General features: G+C 40.0%; 1 protein-coding gene across 2 annotated transcripts; it reads right to left on the reverse strand.

The window, feature by feature from the left end:
* Positions 1–16,225: 16,225 nt before the first annotated feature.
* cldn1 (claudin 1) lies at positions 16,226–20,885 on the reverse strand. 2 transcript variants are annotated; one of them, XM_078794828.1, is made up of 4 exons: positions 20,380–20,885; positions 18,157–18,339; positions 18,013–18,097; positions 16,226–17,953 (listed from the first exon to the last, which is right to left on the reverse strand). In XM_078794828.1, the coding sequence occupies exons 1-4, from the start codon at positions 20,600–20,602 to the stop codon at positions 17,791–17,793; spliced, it is 654 nt and encodes a 217-aa protein (XP_078650954.1). In that variant the 5' UTR covers positions 20,603–20,885; the 3' UTR covers positions 16,226–17,790. The 2 variants fall into 2 exon arrangements, with proteins under 2 accessions (XP_078650954.1, XP_057929065.1); XM_058073082.2 differs by having other exon boundaries at positions 16,230–17,953; positions 18,175–18,339; positions 20,380–20,879.
* Positions 20,886–21,532: the final 647 nt, after the last annotated feature.

The following is a 21,532-nucleotide window of genomic DNA, read 5'->3' on the forward strand; positions in this document are numbered from 1 at the left end:
CTAACACACACCAGCTGCAAAGCAAGAAGCTAAGCTACAGTTATGGTGCCAATTATGTATTTATTTCAAAAAATCATGTGGTGTCCAATATGATATATTTTTGTTGTCATCATTATATTTGTCCAAACATATGTACCTTTAGACTCCAAATTGTGGTATGAATGTGAGTGTGAATGGTTGTTTGTCTATATGTGTCCTGTGATTGGCTGGCCACCAGTCCAGGGTGTACCCCACCTCTCACCTGAAGACAGCTGGGAGGCTCCAGCACCCCCCGCGACCCTCGTGAGGATAAGCTGTAGAAAATGAATGCATGAATTAATATGTATCTTCAATTTTACCAGACATTATGATAATTTTTTCCATGATTTTCGTGTATTTGAAACCATAGAAATTCTTAATAGTCTTGAGTCTTAATCTCATCCTTCATGTAGCATAGTTTATAAATCACTGTCAGGTTCAGCTGCGTTCTTGTGAACATTCTTTGCACGTCCAAGCCACAGATACACCCTTGACCTTAAGCAGGGGTCAAATCCCAGGCAGGCGACCATAGTGTAAATATCACAGTACGCTATGTCACTGGCAAAGGCATCATTTACATTTGCTGCTTTGCGGATACTTCTGCTAAATATCTATCACCGTAGCAGCCTGAGCTGGGAATGTGAAAACAATGACGAAGTACCGCAAAATAGCTCATTGCATCAACTTCACTCATGTTCCTTGAAGTCAATGATGTACTCAGTGTGGATTTTGCAAATAAAATTGGTCCAATAACCGAACATTTGTTGCTGTCAGTCATGCTATGAAGAAGAAACATATCGGAGCAAAATAGCGCTCTTCTCCAGTGACTATAAAACATTCTGGTTAATGTTTAATCTATGCTGTGTGTGTGTGTGTGTGTGTTGCTCAGAAAATATGACGTTCCCTCCAGCATTGGATGCGTGCCGCTCTTTGCAAGACAGTGTGGAAGATTCACATGGCTTGCCTGACAAATACAATTTATGTGCTTACTCGTCTTAGGAATGCTTGTGTAACATGGAAAAGGGAAAAGTGGAGACCACCAAGCAGCACCCTTTACTTCATATTGTGTTGTTATTTTTTTTACTTTTTATCTCAAATATGTCATTCAATGACTTTGACTTATTTATTCTTATGTTTCCTCCTTAATGTACGTCATGTCGTTATTCTTTCTAATCAGACAACATAACGTAGAAGCAAATCATATGCAAGATATTTTTATGCTCTGCTTAATGAGGTATGGGCTGCACGGTGGTCGAGTGGTTAGCGTGCAGACCTCACAGCTAGGAGACACAAGTTCAATTCCACTCTGGAACTCATCTCTGTGTTGAGTTTGCATGTTTTCTCTGAGTACTCCGGTTTCCTTCCACATTCCAAAAAACATGCTAGGTTAATTGGCGACTCCAAATTGTCCATAGGTATGAATGTGAGTGTGAATGGTTGTTTGTCTATATGTGCCCTGTGATTGGCTGGCGACCAGTCCAGGGTGTACCCCGCCTCTCGCCCGAAGACAGCAAATCATATGCAAGATATTTTTATGCTCTGCTTAATGAGGTATGGGCTGCACACCGAGTGGTTAGCACGCATACCTCACAGCTAGGAGACCCGAGTTCAATTCCACTCTTGGTCATCTCTGTGTGGAGTTTGCATGTTTTCTCCGGGTACTCTGGTTTCCTCCCATATTCAAAAAAATATGCTAGGTTAATTGGCGACTCCAAATTGTCCATAGGTATGAATGTGAGTGTGAATGGTTGTTTGTCTATATGTGCCCTGTGATTGGCTGGCCACTTGGAGATGCAAAATTGTTTTCCCAGCACATGCTCGTACCTTGACGCCTCTTCTGTGCTTATTGCATACCTGCTTACATAATCGCTACTTGTGTTCTGTTCCTCCTCTGGTAAGTAATGATCTATATTTAGCTCTGGCGTCTGGCCTACTGCCCGTTTTTTTGTACTAGCATTCAGCTATGTGTTTTACTTGCTCCGCCCTTAGTTCAGCCATACCGTTTTATTAGCATCTTGCTACGTCTTTTTGGGACTTTTTTCAGTGGAACTTTTTCCTAGCCTCTGAGCAATGTCTTCATATTTTTTTGCCATAAAGACCCGAATAATAGTAATAATAATAACTTGGTTTGTTCTGCACATACCTCAAGACAACTGAGGCCCTGTCCTCACTGTAAATTTTTAAACCGCATATTTTTCTATGCGTTTTTCTATGGTGTTTGTCCTTATAGGGGATTTGTTATGCTCATTTTCAACCCTTTGCATTGAATTGTGGACTCCCATAGAGCAGCTACACACAATAACCGGCGCAGACAGCACCTCTTTCTGCACCGTTTCCATATTCATTCATTCATTTTCTACCGCTTTTTCCTCATGAGGGTCGCGGGGGGTGCTAGAGCCTAACCCAGGTACACCCAGGGCACATATAGACAAACAACCATTCACACTCACATTCATACCTGTGGACAATTTGGAGTGGCCAATTAACCTAGTATGTTTTTGGAATGTGGGAGGAAACCGGAGTACCCGAAGAAAACCCACGCATGCACGGGGAGAACATGCAAACTCCACACAGAGATGTCCGAGGGTGGAATTGAACCCTGGTCTCCTAGCTGTGAGGTCTGCGTGCTAACCACTCATCCGCCGTGCCGCCCCCGTTTCCATATATCTCCTGCTTTTAATTAACTCCACCCACCGGCCCTCCTCAGGGGTACGCCCAAGACTACTGTGATTGGTCACACTCCCTAGCGCTCCAGAGGACTTTCAGACAGCTGCCGAGCTCATATTGCTCGATTAGTTACACAAAATTGTTAGGATTCTGGTAAATTGTTACTTACAGCTTGCTTTTCTGACTCTTCAACATGACCGAGTAACGTCGGACTTCAGCAACAGTTTGGCGGACAGTCCAATTCCGCCCATAATTTTCTCTTAGTGGCTGGGAATCACAAACTCCAACCACTTTTGTCTGATGCTTTCTTCTTTAGGCAAGTTGGCTTTCCCTCACACATGAACAAACATTTCCTGGAAGCCATTGCTCCGTGCTAACATGGTGAAATCTTCAAGAAGAGTGAAGCATTATTATTATTATTTGACGTTTTGGAATCGTTTAACACAAGAATACAACATTGTAACAATATTTATTGTTCAGAAAAGTAAAAAAAGGTCCCCTTTAAAAACTAAGGGGTGAAGATTAAAAAAAAAACAATGAAAAACAGACTGGTTATATAACTTTAGGTCTTGTTCACACTCCATATTTGCAAAGAGACTTAATTCCCTGTGAAGTCACTGTCAGGTGCTCTGCTCATCACCTCTACTTATGTCATCATGAATATTCAAACGTTTTCTCTCTGCAACAAGTTGTTTATAGCACTCGTAAACAGAGCGAGCCCTGCTTTGTCAGCCGCCGCTTTCATTCTCCAACCGTTCAAGGTCAGACTATAAATTGTGGCGGATCCAGTGTGAGAGTTGTGACTTGAAATAAGACACCGATGTTTGTTTATTGCAGTGCTTAATGATACTTCACACAGATAGTAAGCCAACTTTTAAAGATGTAAAGTTCGACTATAGGGAAAACGAAAGGCACGACGCATCAATACTGCTGCTGTGTGATGGAATAACGTCAACAATATTCAACAACAATAGCATTACAACCCAAAGGATGTGGTACTTGAAACGTAACACCACACTTACAGCAGCAACATTAATTTAACAGCAATTACCGTTTTCTTATGTAACAGCATACCAATTTTTCCACAAAATCCAACAGCAAGTTTTTGTTACATCTTTACCCCAACATTTATTATCTATTGCTTATTTTTCCATACGCAGTGAAACCTTGGTTAGTGTCTTTTACACCCAATTGCTTTAATTTGCATACAATATCATGTGCATCCTGTCGTGTTATTAATACACTGTGTGAGTCCAACTGTGTTCTTAAAGGGATACTTGGGATTTTTTGACATGAAGTTGAATGACATCCCCATCAGCAGTGTAGTGCAGCAACGGTGACTTACCCCCACTCCATCTTGTGAGCCGAGTTCTGGTTGAATTTTGGTGATCACAATTGCTCTGCGCTACTTTCTCTGCCGTCGTATCCCTGCGCGCTGTCGTGTGTTCATTCTTCCACAGCAGATGAATCCGTGGCCTTCCTTTGTCCTTCCTTTACCTTCCCATTGTGGGTCTCAAGGTGAGGAACACTATGGAATTCCAAAAATAACTGGATTATTTTTATATTGTATAATAATCCCTCATTTATCACGGTTAATTGGTTGCAGACCCGAACGTGATAAGTGAATTTCTGCAAAGTATGATTTTTTTTTGTACATAAAAAGATATTTTCATAGCATAGAAAACCTGTTTACGACCTTCTTAATGCATTTTTTTAAACATTATTAGAGCCATCTACACATTAAATAACACCCATTACATTCATATTACCCAATATAGTAGATATAATCAGAGAAAATAAAGCATTTAAGAGATAAATACAACTTGCCCAGATGTGTGGAGTACAGGATGTGTCATTGGGGGTTACATTACTGACACCAAGTGACCAGTGTAGAATACTACATTCATAGTTTCAATGCCTTTTCTTAATGCTTTGTATTTGTATTTAAGTTAATTTTATGACATTTTTATGCATGAAAATGCTTCATGAAAATGGGACCTATTATTCTTTTTCCACTTTATTGACCTATAAATGTAGTTAGAATGTTATATTTTCACGTTAAATGATGCCAAAGTTTCAGATAATGAGGTTTGTGCATTTGGACGTGAGCCCCAAAAGAAGTTTAGGATGGCTGAAAATGCTCAGTTTGAAAAGGCGTGGTAAAGGCGTTCCTTTGTGATGTCACAGAGGGGCGAACTTCCTTATATGGTAAATTAGGAAGTAATTTAAGAAGCACTTTGGGCATGTGACCAATTACAGGGCATTTATTTATGAAAAACACGTGATTGAACAAAGTAGCAGGAGACAATTGTATTTATCAGTATCATGTATATTTTTTATTCAATTGTTTATTGTTTTTGTATAAATAAAAGGAAAATAAGTACATAAAACCTATTAATTATCGTGTCAACATACAGGATTGAATATGCTTTGCTTCTTCCTACTTCTGTTTGGATATGGTTGTGGAACTGATGTTCCTCAATGTAAAATATTATGCATGTCTGTAACAAATCAATCATAACCATGACCATAAATCAGATTACTTCAAAATTTCTTATGAACTTTGCCTAGCGACAAGTGGCTGAGCAACCACATGACATAGCCAGAAAAACACACACAAAAGAAATCATCTATGTTGTTGCGTCAGCTTGTGAGGTAATACAATAATGTTTTTTGTTGTTTTTCTGCTACTACTGATAACATTACCGTTGGAAAAAAGAAATCTGCATGTTTAAAAAAAAACGTCACAGGAGTACCATTCATGTCGGGGAGGGGGGGGGGGGGGTCACAGGATAGAATTCCAGGTCATCTCTTTGGTTTCACAAGACTTGTCAAGGCACACGTGAAATGGGAGCATGTGGTAAATAAGTAGCTCACACAGAAGCGGCGAGGGAGGTGTGAGTCGAGGCAACGCTCACACTTCGTTGGCCAACAGCCAGCAGGACCTTGCATTTGACACCTGCAGGTGACAGACTTCCAGGGCTCGCAAGTATCCGCCGTCTGCCTGGATTAGTTTGCCCCGGGGTTGGGTTCACGGACTGAACACTGACTTTCCTGCTTGTAATACAAGACTTTAGTCATCACCCTTGCTAAATTGATATGATGCATGTCTGTGGAAAAACATATACCTTCTGTATGCTCGTGGATTTTGTCTTGTCAAGGTTTCCATATAATTAAAGGTCCGATTTAATGCAAAAATGACATCATGTTATAACAGCAATAAGTGTCGCTAGCGCCTGTTTCTGACTACCCTAGCTAGATAAGCATGTCATATATTCTTTAAACAAGTCAGGGCGCCTGTTTTCTTGTTGTTTTGCTAGGTTTGAAGTGTTTCTTCCTTTGGTTTGAAAAGATGACAGAGAAAAAAAACATCCTAATGCCGAGAAACTACTGCGAGATCTCAAGAAAATATTGTGGAAATCCTAAGAAAGTTTTGCGGGATCCTGGAAAAAAATTGATTGGTCCCAAGAAACTTTTCAGAGGTCCAGAGAATGTTTTGCAAAATCCCAACAAACTTCTTTGAGATCCTGAGAAAGAGAATGTTTTGCAAAATCCTAAGAAACTTCGGCAAGATCCTGAGATTGTTTTGCAAGATCCCAAGAAATGTTTAAGAAATCTTCAAAAACTTTTGCGGGGCCTAGAGAAACATTTTTGAGATTCTGTTTCGTGCGATCCCAAGAAAATTAGCCAGATCCTCAGAAAGTTTTGCGAGATCTCGAAAAAATATTGCAAGATCCTAAAAGGTTTTGCGAAATCCCAACAAACGTTGGCGAGATCTTGATTTTTTGCGAGAGCCCGACAAACTTTTTCCACATCCTGAGAAAGTTTTGTGAAATCCCAGAAAATTAATCTGAGATCTTGAGAATCTATTGCAAAGTCTTGAAATGTTTTGAAAGATCCCCAGAAATGTTTGCGAGATCCTGAAAATGTTTTGTGAAATCCCTAGAAAATTTGCCAGATCCTCAGAAAGTTTTGCGAGTTTCCAACACGTTTTGAGAGATCTCCAGAAACTTTTGTGAGATCCTGAAAATATTTTGCGAAATCCCAAGAAACTTTTGTGAGAACTTGAGAAAGTTTTGCGAAATCCCAAGAAACTTTAGCAAGAACTTCAGACTGTTTTGCAAGATCCCAATAAACATTTGAGAGATCTTCAAAAACTTTTGCAGGGCTCAGAGAAACATTTGTGAGATCCCAAGAAAATTTGCCAGTTTTGCGAGGTCCTCAGAAAGTTTTTTGAGATCCAGGCGAGCTTTTGTGTGATCCTGAGAAAGTTTTGCAAGATCCAGAGAAAGTTTTGGTAAATCCAGAGAAAAGGTTCTGCAAAATCACAATAAACTTTCACCAGATCTTCAAAAACATTTGCAGGACCCAGAGAAACATTTTCGAGGATCTGACAGTTTTGTGAGATCCCAAGAAAATTTCAGTCCTCAGAAAGTTTTGTGAGATCCTGACAAGTTTTTGTGTGATCCTGAGAAAGTTTTGGGAAATCCCGAGAAAAGGTTTTGCAAAATTGCAATAAACTTTCACCAGCTCTTCAAAAGCATTTGCAGGACCCAGAGAAACATTTTCGAGGTTCTGTGAAGGTTTTGTGTGGTCCAGAGGAAATTTGACAGATCCAGATAAAGTTTTGCGAGATTCTGACAAGCTTTTATGAGAACCTGATAAAGTTTTGCGAGATCTCAAGAAAATTTTGCCGGATTCTGAGAAATTTTTGTGAAATCCCAGGATCTTGAGAAACTATTGCAAGGTCCTGAAACATTTTGAGAGATCCCCAGAAACATTTGCCAAATCCTGAGAATGTTTTGCAAAATCCCAAGTATTTCCAGATCCTGACAAGCTTTTGCCTTTAGCCTTTAGCCGCAATTTGGAGGAGGAGTGAACTTACTGTGGAGTTTGACATTGAAGTAACTTCTTCTGTGGTCCTGACTGCTCAATGCTCTCTGCTCTGTCAGTTCTGCCAAGAATCGACACTAATCTTCGAGGATAGAATTGTATATTCGGCAAAAAAATGACACATCACATCCTTTATTTTTTGCGTGTTGACATTGACTGGTTCTTGTGCCAATACCAGTACACACTATTGTGGGACCTCTGAAACATACTATTAGCATAATATGAGACCTTGAAATGCTCTATTCATGTTGTATGCAAATCCCTGAGCTGGCTGAACAAGGAAGGAAGTAGAACATCTACCGTGTATGTATTTGACCTATGGATGATGATGATGATGATGATGATGATCCTCATCCAGGTCAGAGAGTTCACAAATAGTTCACAGTCTGCACACAGGAGATCAGGGTGGGTTAGAAAGATCACATTCCTCTCTCACAGCACACCAGGTTGTAAGACAGTCCTTCACTTTTTAGCTCCACAGTCGTGGAACCGGAAAACACTCAGAAGTGGAACGAAGAAAGAACAAAAAAGTAGACTGAAGTATGAATACATGTGCAAATAATAATACATACAAACGCTGGGGCTGCTGAAAAAGTTCATTTGGATCGAGTGGACTTGATGTGACGTGTCCAAATCTCCACTCTTTGGGGAATTTCTTAAACACAGCTGAGCTGAAGTCGTTGTCTGAGGTCATCACATCTGGAAGTCCATGTCTTCCAAATTATGATTTGTGAAGTGCAATGATAGTCGAATGTCTTTTCCTCAACGGTTCCTCCCTTTTGCTAGAACAACCCAACATGGTCGCTTCCAAAGGAGCCCTCAGTAGTACCATGACGTACATCCTGGATCACTGATTGTTGTATAATGAGAGAGATGTTTTTTGGTTGAAATGATACGATGTTACTTGAACATTTGTAATTCCTGGGGGGGGGGTTCCATTATTTGTCGTTCTACAGATTAGTGGTACTTACTCTCAATAATTGTTTGTGTTTGGTTGGGGTGTCCACCTATGGCCACATGCTGAAAAATGAAAATATGGAAGGGCCACTTTGTAATGCTAGGAGTCCACTGGGCCGGCGCCAGTTGGCGCCAGTTGGTGCCAGTTGGTGCCAGTTCGCACCAAAGATTATGTGATTGCCGCTTAGTGGCTCACTTTGGCGCCGAACTAATGTTCTCTTGACATGTTGCCGTTATTTGGCGCCACAGCTAGCCACTACGTGCCAATCACATAATCTTTGCCGCGAACTGGCACCAACTGGGGCCGGCCCAGTGGACTCCTCGCATCATTGGCACAACTTGGCTCGCACCATTACATTCCAGTGGATTCCAATTGTTTGCGACATTTGGTTCCACTTTGTGGACACTTCGTGCCGATTTCTTGATGCAAGTGTTGCAACAAAGATTTGAAACATTTTGAAATTTTCTTGCCGCCAAACTCAATTTTTGTCACCATTACGGGCCACTACGAGCCAGTTGGGAGGCAGTTTGAGCCACTGCATGCCACTAGGCACCTTATTGCCGACTCTAGGCGCCGGCCCAGCGGACTCTTAGCATTAAGCAACACATGTAGATATGCTAAGACTGCATCTAAGCTTTGTGATATATAGCTGAAAAAGCATATTATTGGTATGATTTTCAGTCTTTTTGTTCCTTTTTTTCTGTTTTTTTTTTGGTTTATTTTCCAAATATTTAAGTTTTTGTCTTGTAATATTATGACATTACCATTGCCCAACCAAATTTTCCAAAACTGACAACTTTAATTTGTTTGTCATAATATTGGGACTTGGCTGCACGGCGGTCGAGTGGTTAGCGTGCAGGCCTGACAGCTAGGAGACCCGAGTTCAATTCCACTCTCAGACATCTCTGTGTGGAGTTTGCATGTTTTCTCCGGGTACTCCGGTTTCCTCCCACATTCCAAAAACATGCTAGGTTAATTGACCACTCCAAATTGTCCATAGGTATGAATGTGAGTGTGAATGGTTGTTTGTCTATATGTGCCCAGGGTTGCCCGAAGACAGCTGGGATAGGCTCCAGCACCCCTGTGACCCTTGTGAGGATAAGCGGTAGAAAATGAATGAATGAATATTAATGTGACCAATCCGACCCTAATGAGGATAAGCGGCATAGAAGATGGATGGACGGAACTTCTGTTGGTATGGTTCATTAATAAAACAGGCTTCATTTAATAGCTCATGCGCTCATGTGCTTGTAATCATAGACCAGTGATCATAATACACACTTGTTTTGACCCACTTTCAGCAAACGCACAAGAAGAAAACAATATAGTTGTCTCCTAAATGCAGGAGCAGAAAATCAATTCATTTTTTTGCCTCTTCTTTTTTCCTATCTCTGACAAGCCAATGGAGCAGCTGCCTTGTGTTTTCATATTTACTCCGGAGAGTGTTTTGTCTGTCTTCTCAACTTTCTCAGTTAGGATGTCATCCAAGACATTTCAAACATTTCATTCTTTTTATTTCTGTGCCAGTCCCCTCAAGGCACAGGCACATGAGTGGGAAAAGGCCGACACATTTAAATGTGAAAAATATGTCAGCCAACTCGTGTGGTGGGTTGACTTGCTGTTCGTCTTTTTCATTCACCTGCTTATTTGTCTACTTTGCTGGGGTCGTCTTGGCATTGTGGGGGGAGAAAGCTGGTCTGGGGTTTGGGGTCTCTGGTGGTTTGCGTTTTCGGAATCTGGGTTGTAAGTCTGGGACCATAATCTTTTTATTGTTTAAACAACATCTGCAAATTCAACTGTATTCTGCTGCCATCCTTCTACACACACTCAGTACTCAGTCTGTCATGTTCACAGTCAGTTGGAAATCACAAATCTCTTCACATAGTTGCCAGGTCACTAGCATCCTTGAGCATGTTAAAGGATCTGCTTCTATAAAAGCACCAGTAATAACTAAGCAGCATAATGTTTTTTATTCTCTTTCATAATTTTTTTGTATTCCTGTGCTTTATGTTGTTCGTGTGTGACTTTGAGGGTTACTATAATTTTTTTTGTTAAACTTTGAACCCTTCAGCTTAAACAGCAGTGTGGCTAACTTATGACCATGTTCTAATCTTGTAACATCTTCCTTTACTTCAGAAGTACTACTAATCATTTGAATACTGTGCTTTTCGCAGGTCAGTGAGGTAACGGTAGCTCAGGAGCCAATCACGAGCTATAAGGTCATTACTCAACAGCCTAAAATCACCACACAGCAACTTAACACTAAAAAAGATATGTAGGTAATATAAAATACAAGTACCGATATTCATTCATTCATTTTCTACCGCTTTTTCCTCACGAGGGTCGCGGGGGTGCTGGAGCCTATCCCAGCTGTCTTTGGGCGAGAGGCAGCCCTGGACTGGTGGCCAGCCAATCACAGGGCACATATAGACAAACAACCATTCACACTCACATTCATACCTATGGACAATTTGGAGTGGCCAATTAACCTAGCATGTTTTTGGAATGTGGGAGGAAACCGGAGTACCCGGAGAAAACCCACGCATGCACGGGGAGAACATGCAAACTCCACACAGAGATGCCCGAGGGTGGACAAGTACTAATATGAGTTTCAAATTTGAAAATATTACATAATCATGCATTTCTTCCCGGCAAAACTTTTAACTGGCCAAAGCAATGAGATGAAATCAATGAAGTATTCATGTACTTGGAGTAGAACCCACATGATCCTTTAACACGAGTCATAAGGGACCACGCTGTTCACATGACAGCTGCGTTACATTCAGACAACCGTGAAGTCGATAGTCATCTCATCCACTCGCTTATGCAACCATTTCCACTGTTACAGTTGTCTTGTTTAAAGGACTTTGGGGCCACTGTGTATTCCATTCATGTGGACTGTACATTTTCTCACGGAGTCTGAATGCAATTGAATGCATCTATTAGCGTACAATTAGATTTAAGAAACAAACGAGGGTGTTTGTGTTTTGGCATGTTCATGTCTTTATGCTTCACTGATAATGTTTTTTTCATCAAGTGTTGAGATTTTGAACTTTGTTTGTCAATCCGGGCTCAAAACTCAAAACAGCGAGGGGTACACAAGCTAATCTATGATTACAAATTGTTTCTGGTATTCTGGTCACTAGGCGGTAATGACACAAAAAGCACTGCATGGAGTCAACCATGAGATGTCCAATATATCCTCCCATTTCATGTGGAAGTGGTAATAGTCCCAGCGGTCCCCGCTCGGTGGGTCGCCTCGGGCGACGCCTAGCAGCTGGCTTAGAACTGGTGCGGACCAAGGGCATCCGATTGTTTAATTAAACAGTTTAATTAAGCAGGGACTCAAGATGGTCGCGAACTCGCAAGCTAACCATTTAGCTTCAAATTCATTAATTCATTCATTTTCTACCGCTTTTCCTCAAGATGATTGCAAATTCGCAAGCTAACCAATTAGCTTCAAATTATTTTTTTATAAACTTAAGAAAAAAATGACCACTTCCACATGAAATGGGAGGATATATTGGACATTCCATGGTTGACTTCATGCAGTGCTTTTTGTGTCATTACCGCCTAGTGACCAGAATACCAGAAACAATTTGTAATCATATATTAGCTTGTGTACCCTTCGCTGTTTTGAGTTGCGTAATGTGGCGTAAACAATGAATAATAGGAGCGTAAAGTTGACTATTTGGGTGTTATTTCATGTTGACAGAGCTGTAATAAAAACTCTAGTAAAAAATATTATAAAGTACTAATACAATAACGTATGTAGAAATATTTTCTACGAAAATATTGAGCATATTGTTCTCTTTCTGGACGGAAATCAGAAACTCCAACCACTTCTGCCTTATGCTTACCTCTTCATTGCTAAACACTGTGAACAGAATGAAGCAGAGCCCGAGGGAAAGCAGTTCTACAGCATGTGCCCGGGCATGCCCATATGAGCAAGCGAGAGAACGAGCACGAGATACAGCAAAACAATAGTTCCCCTTTAAGAACTCTACTCAAAAAGTCATAAACAACTACAAAAAATATTCCATTTACAAATAAGGAATCCTAGTTTCTATAATGAATTTATCACGGCCGGGTGTGGAACAAATTGACCACAATAAACGGGGGATGACTGTATTTTTCATCTCAAGTACCCCCAGGGATATCAGTACTCCAGTACTTGAGGGAGTTCACTGTTCAATTGTTAGCACCCTCTGTCGGCCATTAGAAGAATTACAGCTATTTATAATGACTGGTGAACATTTCAACGTTACAATTGAGGTAAAGAGATGTCAATCACTCTTAGCTTTCTTGAGTAAATCAAACATCACTGATTTGTTTGATCATTTTGACCTAAACCTGAGATTACAGTGATGCAAACCAAATCTCTTTGCTGGGGTTAAAGTTAACATTAAAACAGGCTTTGTTTTAAAACAACGGGATAGAACCGAATACGCCATGCGCTCGGTTTTTGCGGTCGCAGTGAAGACAGCGTGTGCTCGGGTCATAAAATGATTTCTGGCAGTTTGTGTCTCATGATGAGAACCATGTGTTAGCCACGTGGAGGCTCCACTGGATGCGCTTCACACTTTTTCACTTAATATTAATATAACGGAGTCGTTGTGCTGGAAGAGGAAAATAAATATCCAACATGTATTGTTTTTTTTTACAATCGATTTGTTTTTATTACCTTTGGCACTGATTTGTCACATGAACGACTCACTTTTGAACCATCTAAAAATTCACTTACCCTCCACTCCTCCACTGCTGGCTTTCATCAGTGGAATTACTCTCTTTGGTGATGACTATTTAATATGAGTTTTAGTGTTAAGAAATTCATTCATTCATTTTCTTATCCTCACTATAGGGTTGCGGACGGTGCCGGAGCCTATCCCAGCTGTCTTGGGGCAAGAGGCGGGGTCCATTCTGGACTGGTGGCTAACCAATCACAGGGCACATATAAACAAACAACCATTCACACTCACATTCATACCTATGGACAATTTGGAGTGGCCAGTTAACCTAGCATGTTTTTGGAATGTGGGAGGAAACCGGAGTACCCGGAGAAAACCCATGCATGCACTGGGATAACATGCAAACTCCACACAGAAATGGCGGAGGGTGGAATTGAACTCGGGTCTCCTAACTGTGAGGCCTGCACGCTAACCACTAAACGACAGTGCAGCCCCACGGTAACAAATATTAATTCATTCATTTTCTACTGCTTATCCTCACGAGGGTCGTGGGGGTGCTGGAGCCTATCCCAGCTGTCTTGGGACAAGAGGCGGGGTACACCCTGGACTGGTGGCCAGCCAATCACAGGGCACATATAGACAAACAACCATTCACACTCACATTCATACCTATGGACAATTTGGAGTGGCTAATTAACCTAGCATGTTTTTGGAATGTGGGAGGAAACCGGAGTACCCGGGGAGAGCTGGCAAACTCCACACAGTGATGGCCGAGGGTGGAATTGAACTCAGGTCTCCTAGCTGTGAGGCCTGTGTGCTAACCACTACACAACAGTGCAGCCCCACGGTAACAAATATAAGAGAAAATAATAACAGAAATCATTCATTCATTCATTTTCGACCACTTATCCTGTTCAGGGTCATGGCTTCCATCAACTGGGATAGGCTCCAGCGTACTCCCCGCGACTTAGAAAATGAATGGAAAAAGAAGAAGATGTGGATAAATAACGTTAATGCCGTAGTGATGACACTCAAGTGGGGATGTGGAAGGCCGTCCTAAAAGCCATGCAGTTGTTTGCTCCTGTTCTATACAGCAGTGGAGAGTCTGGTTCCCATGGAGACGCTCATTTGGTTTGTTCTGGCGCACACACCATCAGTCATTCAGTAAACAACAACAGCAAGTATGACGCATGAACAAAGGTGAAGGACTGAAGAGTGCCTCTATCTCTATTAGACAATGATTAGAAAAGCTCAGACAGTCTTAAAGGCAGGACTCTGCATTCATTATAACTGTGTGCATGACATAGAGCTGTGCATTAGAATATACTGCACGGTATGGAAGTGTAAAAAACGGCTTATGAAACTGCCAATAAGAGTGAAGCATTCATTCAAGATGAGTGACGGTTTCAGTTTGTGTTCACTCGTTTGTAATCCTGTGTCACAAGATCTCGTGACATTAAAATGTGACAAAATTTCTCATTCAGGAAAAAAGAAAGTCTTTAATGGGCACTAGGTGGGCTGCACGGTGGACGAGTGGTTAGCGCGCAGACCTCACAGCTAGGAGACCAGGGTTCAATTCCACCCTCGGCCATCTTTGTGTGGAGTTTGCATGTTCTCCTCGTGCATGCGTGGGTTTTCTGTCGTGTAGTGGTTAGTGTGTTGGCCTCACAGCTAGGAGACCCGAGTTCAATTCCACCCTCAGCCATCTCTGCGTGGAGTTTGCATGTTCTCCCCGGGTACTCCGGTTTCCTCCCACATTCCAAAAACATGCTAGGTTAATTGGCCACTCCAAATTGTCCATAGGTATGAATGTGAGTGTGAATGGTTGTTTGTCTATATGTGCCCTGTGATTGGCTGGCCACCAGTCCAGGGTGTACCCCGCCTCTTGTCCCAAGACAGCTGGGATAGGCTCCAGCACCCCTGCGACCCTCGTGAGGATAAGCGGTAGAAAATGAATTAATAAATATTTGTTGTGGGGCTGCACTGTCGTGTAGTGGTTAGCGTGCAGGCCTCACAGTTAGGAGACCCGAGTTCAATTCCACCCTCTGCCATTTCTGTGTGGAGTTTGCATGTTCTCCCCCGTGCATGCGTGGGTTTTCTCCAGGTACTCCGGTTTCCTCCCACATTCCAAAAACATGCTAGGTTAATTGGCCACTCCAAATTGTCCATAGGTATGAATGTGGGTGTGAATGGTTGTTTGTCTATATGTGCCCTGTGATTGGCTGGCCACCAGTCCAATCAGGTTAATTTAACCTTTCATTGACCAATGACCTCAGATGTTGCTTCCCTTTCAGTCCCTTAGTTATTGAGGTTAGTTTGATGTAGTGATGCCGGCTGAATTAGGGAAGCAACTGACTTAGCTACTCTACACAGGCTGGATCCTTCAATCCAAGGGTCAGGAGGGTTGGGAGACAGTGTTACGTAAATTCATTTGAGCATAAGCAGATTGCAGATGTATTTACATGAAAAAAGACAAGTGAAGTGCGGAAATTTCAAACGGTCTGTTGTGCATTCTGGATGATTTTTCACTCGCATAAAACGACAAGCATACTGTGTGAATATACATGCACTTTTCACAAGTTGATGCATTGCTCTTCTCAAGTCTCTTGTTAACGTTGAAGATTGTTTCCTGTGACCTGTCATTATGTGCTATATATATCACTATATTGACAGTTGCTATGGTACCCATTGTGTCAGTGGATGGTCATATCACCTTGTATTTGACAAAAAAAAATAAACCTTAAACTATATTAGGAAAGCAGGAAGTGAACAAATGTAACAGTTACTGATTGTAAAAGTACCAGATGGAGGCGTAGGATTTAATAAGCTTTGCTTCTTCCTACTCCTTTTGGACATGTGGAACTGGGAACTGATTATGTGATGCATTCAATTGTAATCTGATGCATGTTCAATTGAAATAAAACCATTACCATTACCAAATTTAAAAGTCTATCTTAACGAGAATATCTTCTGTATGCATGGCATACTGTCAATAATCCGATTTATAACACAGCCACAAAAACTGTATTTTCCATTCCTGCGTAGTCAAATTTACTCACATTATTAATAAGTACTGAGTTTTTAATAATTCTAAGTATACATATATCATACATATATCGTTTTGCGTCGCATCCTTTTGCTGACTACAATACAACACAATACAGTGCAAGATGTGTCCTCTATTACCCTCTAACGGCGGTTTTGTGTCATTACATGCATAATATTTTGTACTAGAAATTTTAAAAAGGTGTCTTTCTCTTTTCAAATTTATGTTCTTTTTAGATTAAAATGCAATGATGTACAATGGGTACTTACTATGATAAAATAATGAGTATAATTTTGGTCACTAAGATTACTTTTGCGTTTAGAGATGACACATTCTGCTTCAGTGTGTAAAAATAAATACTTAAATACAGACTCATGTTCGCCAGATGAGGGCGCTGTTTCTCTGTCGTCTGTAGCTGTTTTTTGTGTGTAGGATCTGTGGATGTGTTCAGGCATGCTTGGGCAGGAGTGAGTTGACTGAGGTATGCCTGTCTTTCTGTTGTCCCTCCCATGTCTCCCTTTCCAAAGTCAAGAAACGAGCTCTTGACTTTGTTTCACCAGAGGAGACGCGTGACTGGTACATTTTGGACAATGGAAAAAGTCACAGAAATGTACCTTTTTTTTTTTTTTTAGGAAGACATGAGAGGAAGTGAGAAAGCTGCCTACACTCGTTCATGCATGCGTACACTTACATACACTCTGCTTGAGCACAGTGCAGTATAGGTATAGAATACCCACCATACAGGGGGGTGATTTCTTTTTTTTGTCACACTTAAATGTTTCAGATCATCAAAAAAAAAGTCAGTGACAAGTCATTAAAACATAACTTAACTCAGATCAATTTAGATCTAAAAGTCATGAAAAGGTTACAAAGCCATTTCTAAAGCTTTGGGACTCCAGCTTACCACAGTGAGAGTCATTATCCACAAAAGGTGAAAACATGGAACAGTGATGAACCTTCTCAGGAATGGCCGTCCAACCAAAATTACCCCAAGAGCGAAGCATTGACTCATCTAAGAGGTCACAAAAGACCCCACAACAGTTCTATCGCAGTGAACCGTCTAGTGTTCCTAATATTTTGTCCCTCAAGCTACCGAACTAACAAGAGAGATTTTTTTAAACGAAGTGGGAGAGAAGGACAAAGTAAGAAACCAAAAACTTACCACTTCCACACAGAATGAGAAGACTCTATATAACTTCATGTGTCATCAATGTAACATTACTGACCCCTAGTGACCACAATACGAGATATATTTGTTCATATTCTTTGACTAATAATATTCTATTGTCAACCACGAAACAGCCAGAATTTATTATCATTTAATTTTGAGGAAAAACTAAACTAAAAACTAAAAATAAACAAGAAATCATGATAGAGAAGTAAAATATTGTTAGCTTTATAGAATACCCAAGAATAGTACATGCTTCTCATGTTAGGGCTTGCCCATATAAAAACAAAAATGCCCCCAAATAAAAAGAAATGAAGATGAAGTCAACATACGGCGGCCATTTTCTATCAGCCTACACATAGTCTTTGCCGGCGTTGCTTGCAGCGTTGGATCGTGGGTAGCGTAACGCTTTCCCTGAATCCTTCTTGCCGCAGTTGCAGCACAGGAAGGCTCCCCCGATGATGATGAGGAAGGCAGCTCCCCATCCGACAAAGAGGGCGCTCCCGAATTCGTACCTGCCCGGAGTCAAACATTTAACAACTCGCACGCACATTATCGATCACAGTCACCCCACCTGGAATTAGTCGGAGTGAAGGGGTCGTAAAAATCCTGCGCTATCCTGTTGGCGTACCACGACGTTCCCACCAGAGCCAGGAGGCCTGGAATGTAAACAATCCAGAAGTCAAAGAAGAGGCGGCGTGTGATGCGTGTTACATACGTGTTTCAAGGGGATCACCGGCTATGATCAAGATGATCCCGCCGGTTAAAGCCACTTTGTCCTTCTGCTCGGGCTGATCTGTTAAACAGGTGGTACACTTCATGCCCACGACAGCCACCAAGATGGCGATCAAGCACAGCAAGATGGCCGCCAGCATCAGTCCACGCGTGCCCACAACAATACCTGGAGAGACAATCGTACAAATACACGAAGTTATTAGCGCATTCTTTTTGAAGCACATACAAAAATAATCTCATACAATAACAATACTCAAACCGAGTATACAGAATATAAAAAATATCTTACATTTCAAGAACAAAGTTGTAACTTTAGGAGAAAAAAAATGTACGAGAACAATGTAACTTTGCAATAAAAAAGTAATACGTTTACACGAAAAAAATTTTTACCAGAAAAAAAGTTGTAAATTTACAAGAATTTATTATTTAAAAAAAAGTTGTCATATTATGAAAATAAAGTCATACATTTACAAGAAAGAAGTCATGAATTTACAAGAAAAAAAAGTAAATATAGTACAAAATTTATGGGAAAAAAGTTATAATAAAGTTATAATATTACAAAAATAGAGTCGTAAATTTACGAGAATAAAGTCACACATTTATGAGGAATAAAGTTGTAATATTACAAAAATAAAGTCAGAAATTTACAAGATTAAAGTGATACATTTACAAGAAAAAATGTGGTAAATTTATGGGGGAAAAGTTATAATATTATGAAAATAAAGTAGTAAACTTATGAGAATAAAGTCATGAATTTACAAGAAAAAAAGTGGTAAATTTACAAGAATGTAGTCCGAAATTTATGGGAAAAAAAGTTGTAATATTACAAAAAAAGAGTCGTAAATTCACAAGAATAAAGTCAGACATTGGGGAATAAAGTTGGAATATTACAAAAATAAAGTCAGAAATTTACGAGATTAAAGTGATACATTTACAAGAAAAAATGTGGTAAATTTATTTGGGAAAAGGTGTAGTATTATCAAAATACAGTAGTAAACTTATGAGAATAAATTCATGAATTTACAAGAAAGAAAGGGGTAAATTTACAAGAATATAGTCAGAAATTTATGAGAAAACAGTTGTAATATTATGAAAATAGAGTCGTAAATTTACAAGAATAAAGTCAGAAATGTAGGTGGGAAAAAGTTGTAATATTCCGAAAATAAAGTAGTAAATTGATGCGATTAAGTCATAAATTTACAAGAAAAAGGTGGTACATTTACAGGAATAAAGTCAGACATTTATGGGGAATAAAGTTGGAATATTACAAAAATAAAGTCATAAATTTATGAGATTAAAGTCATAAATTTTACAAGATAGAAAGTTATAAATTTACAAGAACTTAGTAAGTCTTTTATTTATGGGAAAAAAATTTGTAATACTACGAAAATAAAGTTGTAAATTTATGACATTAAAGTCAGAAATATACAAGAAAAAAGTTGTAATATGAAGAAAATACAGTCAGAAATTTAAGAGATTAAAGTCATGAATTTAAAAGCGTGGTAAAAAAAAAAGGTAAATTTACATATTTTAGAGTCATAAATGTATTGGGGGTTTTTTGTCATAAATGTACAAATTTATTCCCATAAATTTAAGGCTTTTTTCCTTAGTTTTCCTTAGTCAAGTTACAACTTTATTCTTGTAAAGGTACCACTTTTTTGTCCACACTACTACTACTACTACTACTACTAGAGTACTAGAGTCTAAGGAGTAGCCTTAGCGATATTGTAACCACCCAGTCACAAAATAAACATTCACCTCACTGGTTGAGGGTATGAATCATCTGTGGCGGGACTGTGCATGTTAAAGATGACAATAGCAAAGGTCCCATATATTTACTGTATGTGTGTGACATCACAGGGGAGGGGCTTCCAACTTCTATTCCCTGTTATTGCCTGCGTTCCTCCTCCTCCTCCTCCTCCTCCTCCTCCCATGCACTTCTCATGCTGTTTGATGATGCATCTGTTGGTATTCGGCAGACATGTCCCCGCGTGCATGGAAGGACTGCACTTTTTTTTTTACGCCCCAAGGGAACTTTTGAGTTGAATACGTTACCAATCAATACTTTTTCATACTGATTTTTACACATTCATAGCATCATGATAGTGATAGTGCAGCTCTATTGGAGATGTCATCATATTATTAAAAATAAATAATCATCAATGATAGCATAACACACAAAGGGATTGTTCCAATCAAACATTACCTGGTAGCTGGAGAAGGGAATCGTACACTTTACACTGAACCTGGCCTGTGCTCTGCGATGCACACGACTTCCACAGGCCTTCATAAAGCGCCTGAGCTGTTATGATGTTATCCCCTGCATAAGACGAAGCTTTCCACTCCACCATGACCGTGGAAGCGATGGAGCCGATGAAGCCCAGGAAACCCAGCGAAAAGCCAAGAAGTTGTACTCCAGCATTGGCCATGGTTGAAAATACACTCCACAATAAAAGCAGTAAGAAAATCAAATCCGGATATGATTTTTTTTTTTTTTAATTCACAAAAAATGTTTATAAAGCGCTGATATTTAGCTGCTCTGATTCCGTCTCTTCTTCTCACAATTTTTTTTTTCTGGTTGTGCATCTTTAGGGAGTGACCTGAAAAAAGGGAGGCTCTACCACTGTTACCACAGGTTAGTGTCCTTTGGCTGCCCTCTAGTGGATGGAAGAGAATCTGCACCAAATGTGGCGCCTTTATTTATTTATTTTTTATTATTATTGTAAAAAAAATGGTCACAATATACATAGTCCTTTGTTGCAGTTCGCCCTGACTGGGATTTGAACCTTGGTTACCAAGCACCATGGAGCCACCTAAAAAAATAAAAGACATTATTGATAAAGCAGGACACCAGTGATGTGCCAGCACTCCTGATTCTGAAGGCCCTTGCCAGATCACATATGCCGACACCTAGAACCTTAAATCTACTGCCAGGAGAAAAAAAAAAATAATTGAAAGCGAAAATTCAACCTCTTCAGTATCGGCCATTTTGGATGATTTTGGACAATTTTTCAAGGCACACAGAATATTGTGTTCTATGTCTATATACATACGTAAATATGGAACCTAATAAAAGATTAGACTCTCTTTTTCATGAGGAAAAAAAGTTTGTTTCTACCATTTTCCGTTATTTAGTAATAAGCAGTAGATCATTGGTAAGTTTCAGGAAAATATCAGTTCCCAACTAAAAAAAAAAGTGAGAAAAAAAGATTTTTGTGAAAAGATACGTTTTTTTTACACAACTAATTTTTTTTTAAACTGGATCACACCGCTGGATTTTATATGGCACCCCCCCCATTGCAAATTTACATATGCTTACAAAAGAAACTGAATGTCATTGTTTTTATTGCTGTCCTCAA

This window comes from Doryrhamphus excisus, linkage group LG11, assembly GCF_037039965.1.
Source record: "Doryrhamphus excisus strain RoL-2023G ecotype Guam linkage group LG11, RoL_Dexc_Guam_v1.1, whole genome shotgun sequence".
NCBI classification, from domain to species: domain Eukaryota; kingdom Metazoa; phylum Chordata; class Actinopteri; order Syngnathiformes; family Syngnathidae; genus Doryrhamphus; species Doryrhamphus excisus.

Coding starts and splice junctions, on each gene's coding strand:
- cldn1 (XM_078794828.1), bottom strand. CDS start 20,602: ATGGCCAATGCTGGAGTACAACTTCTTGGCTTTTCGCTGGGTTTCCTG. Junction 18,340..20,379: donor TTCCCTTCTCCAGCTACCAG/GTAATGTTTGAT, acceptor TTGTCTCTCCAG/GTATTGTTGTGGGCACGCGT. Junction 17,954..18,012: donor TTCACTCCGACTAATTCCAG/GTGGGGTGACTG, acceptor GACTCCGGGCAG/GTACGAATTCGGGAGCGCCC.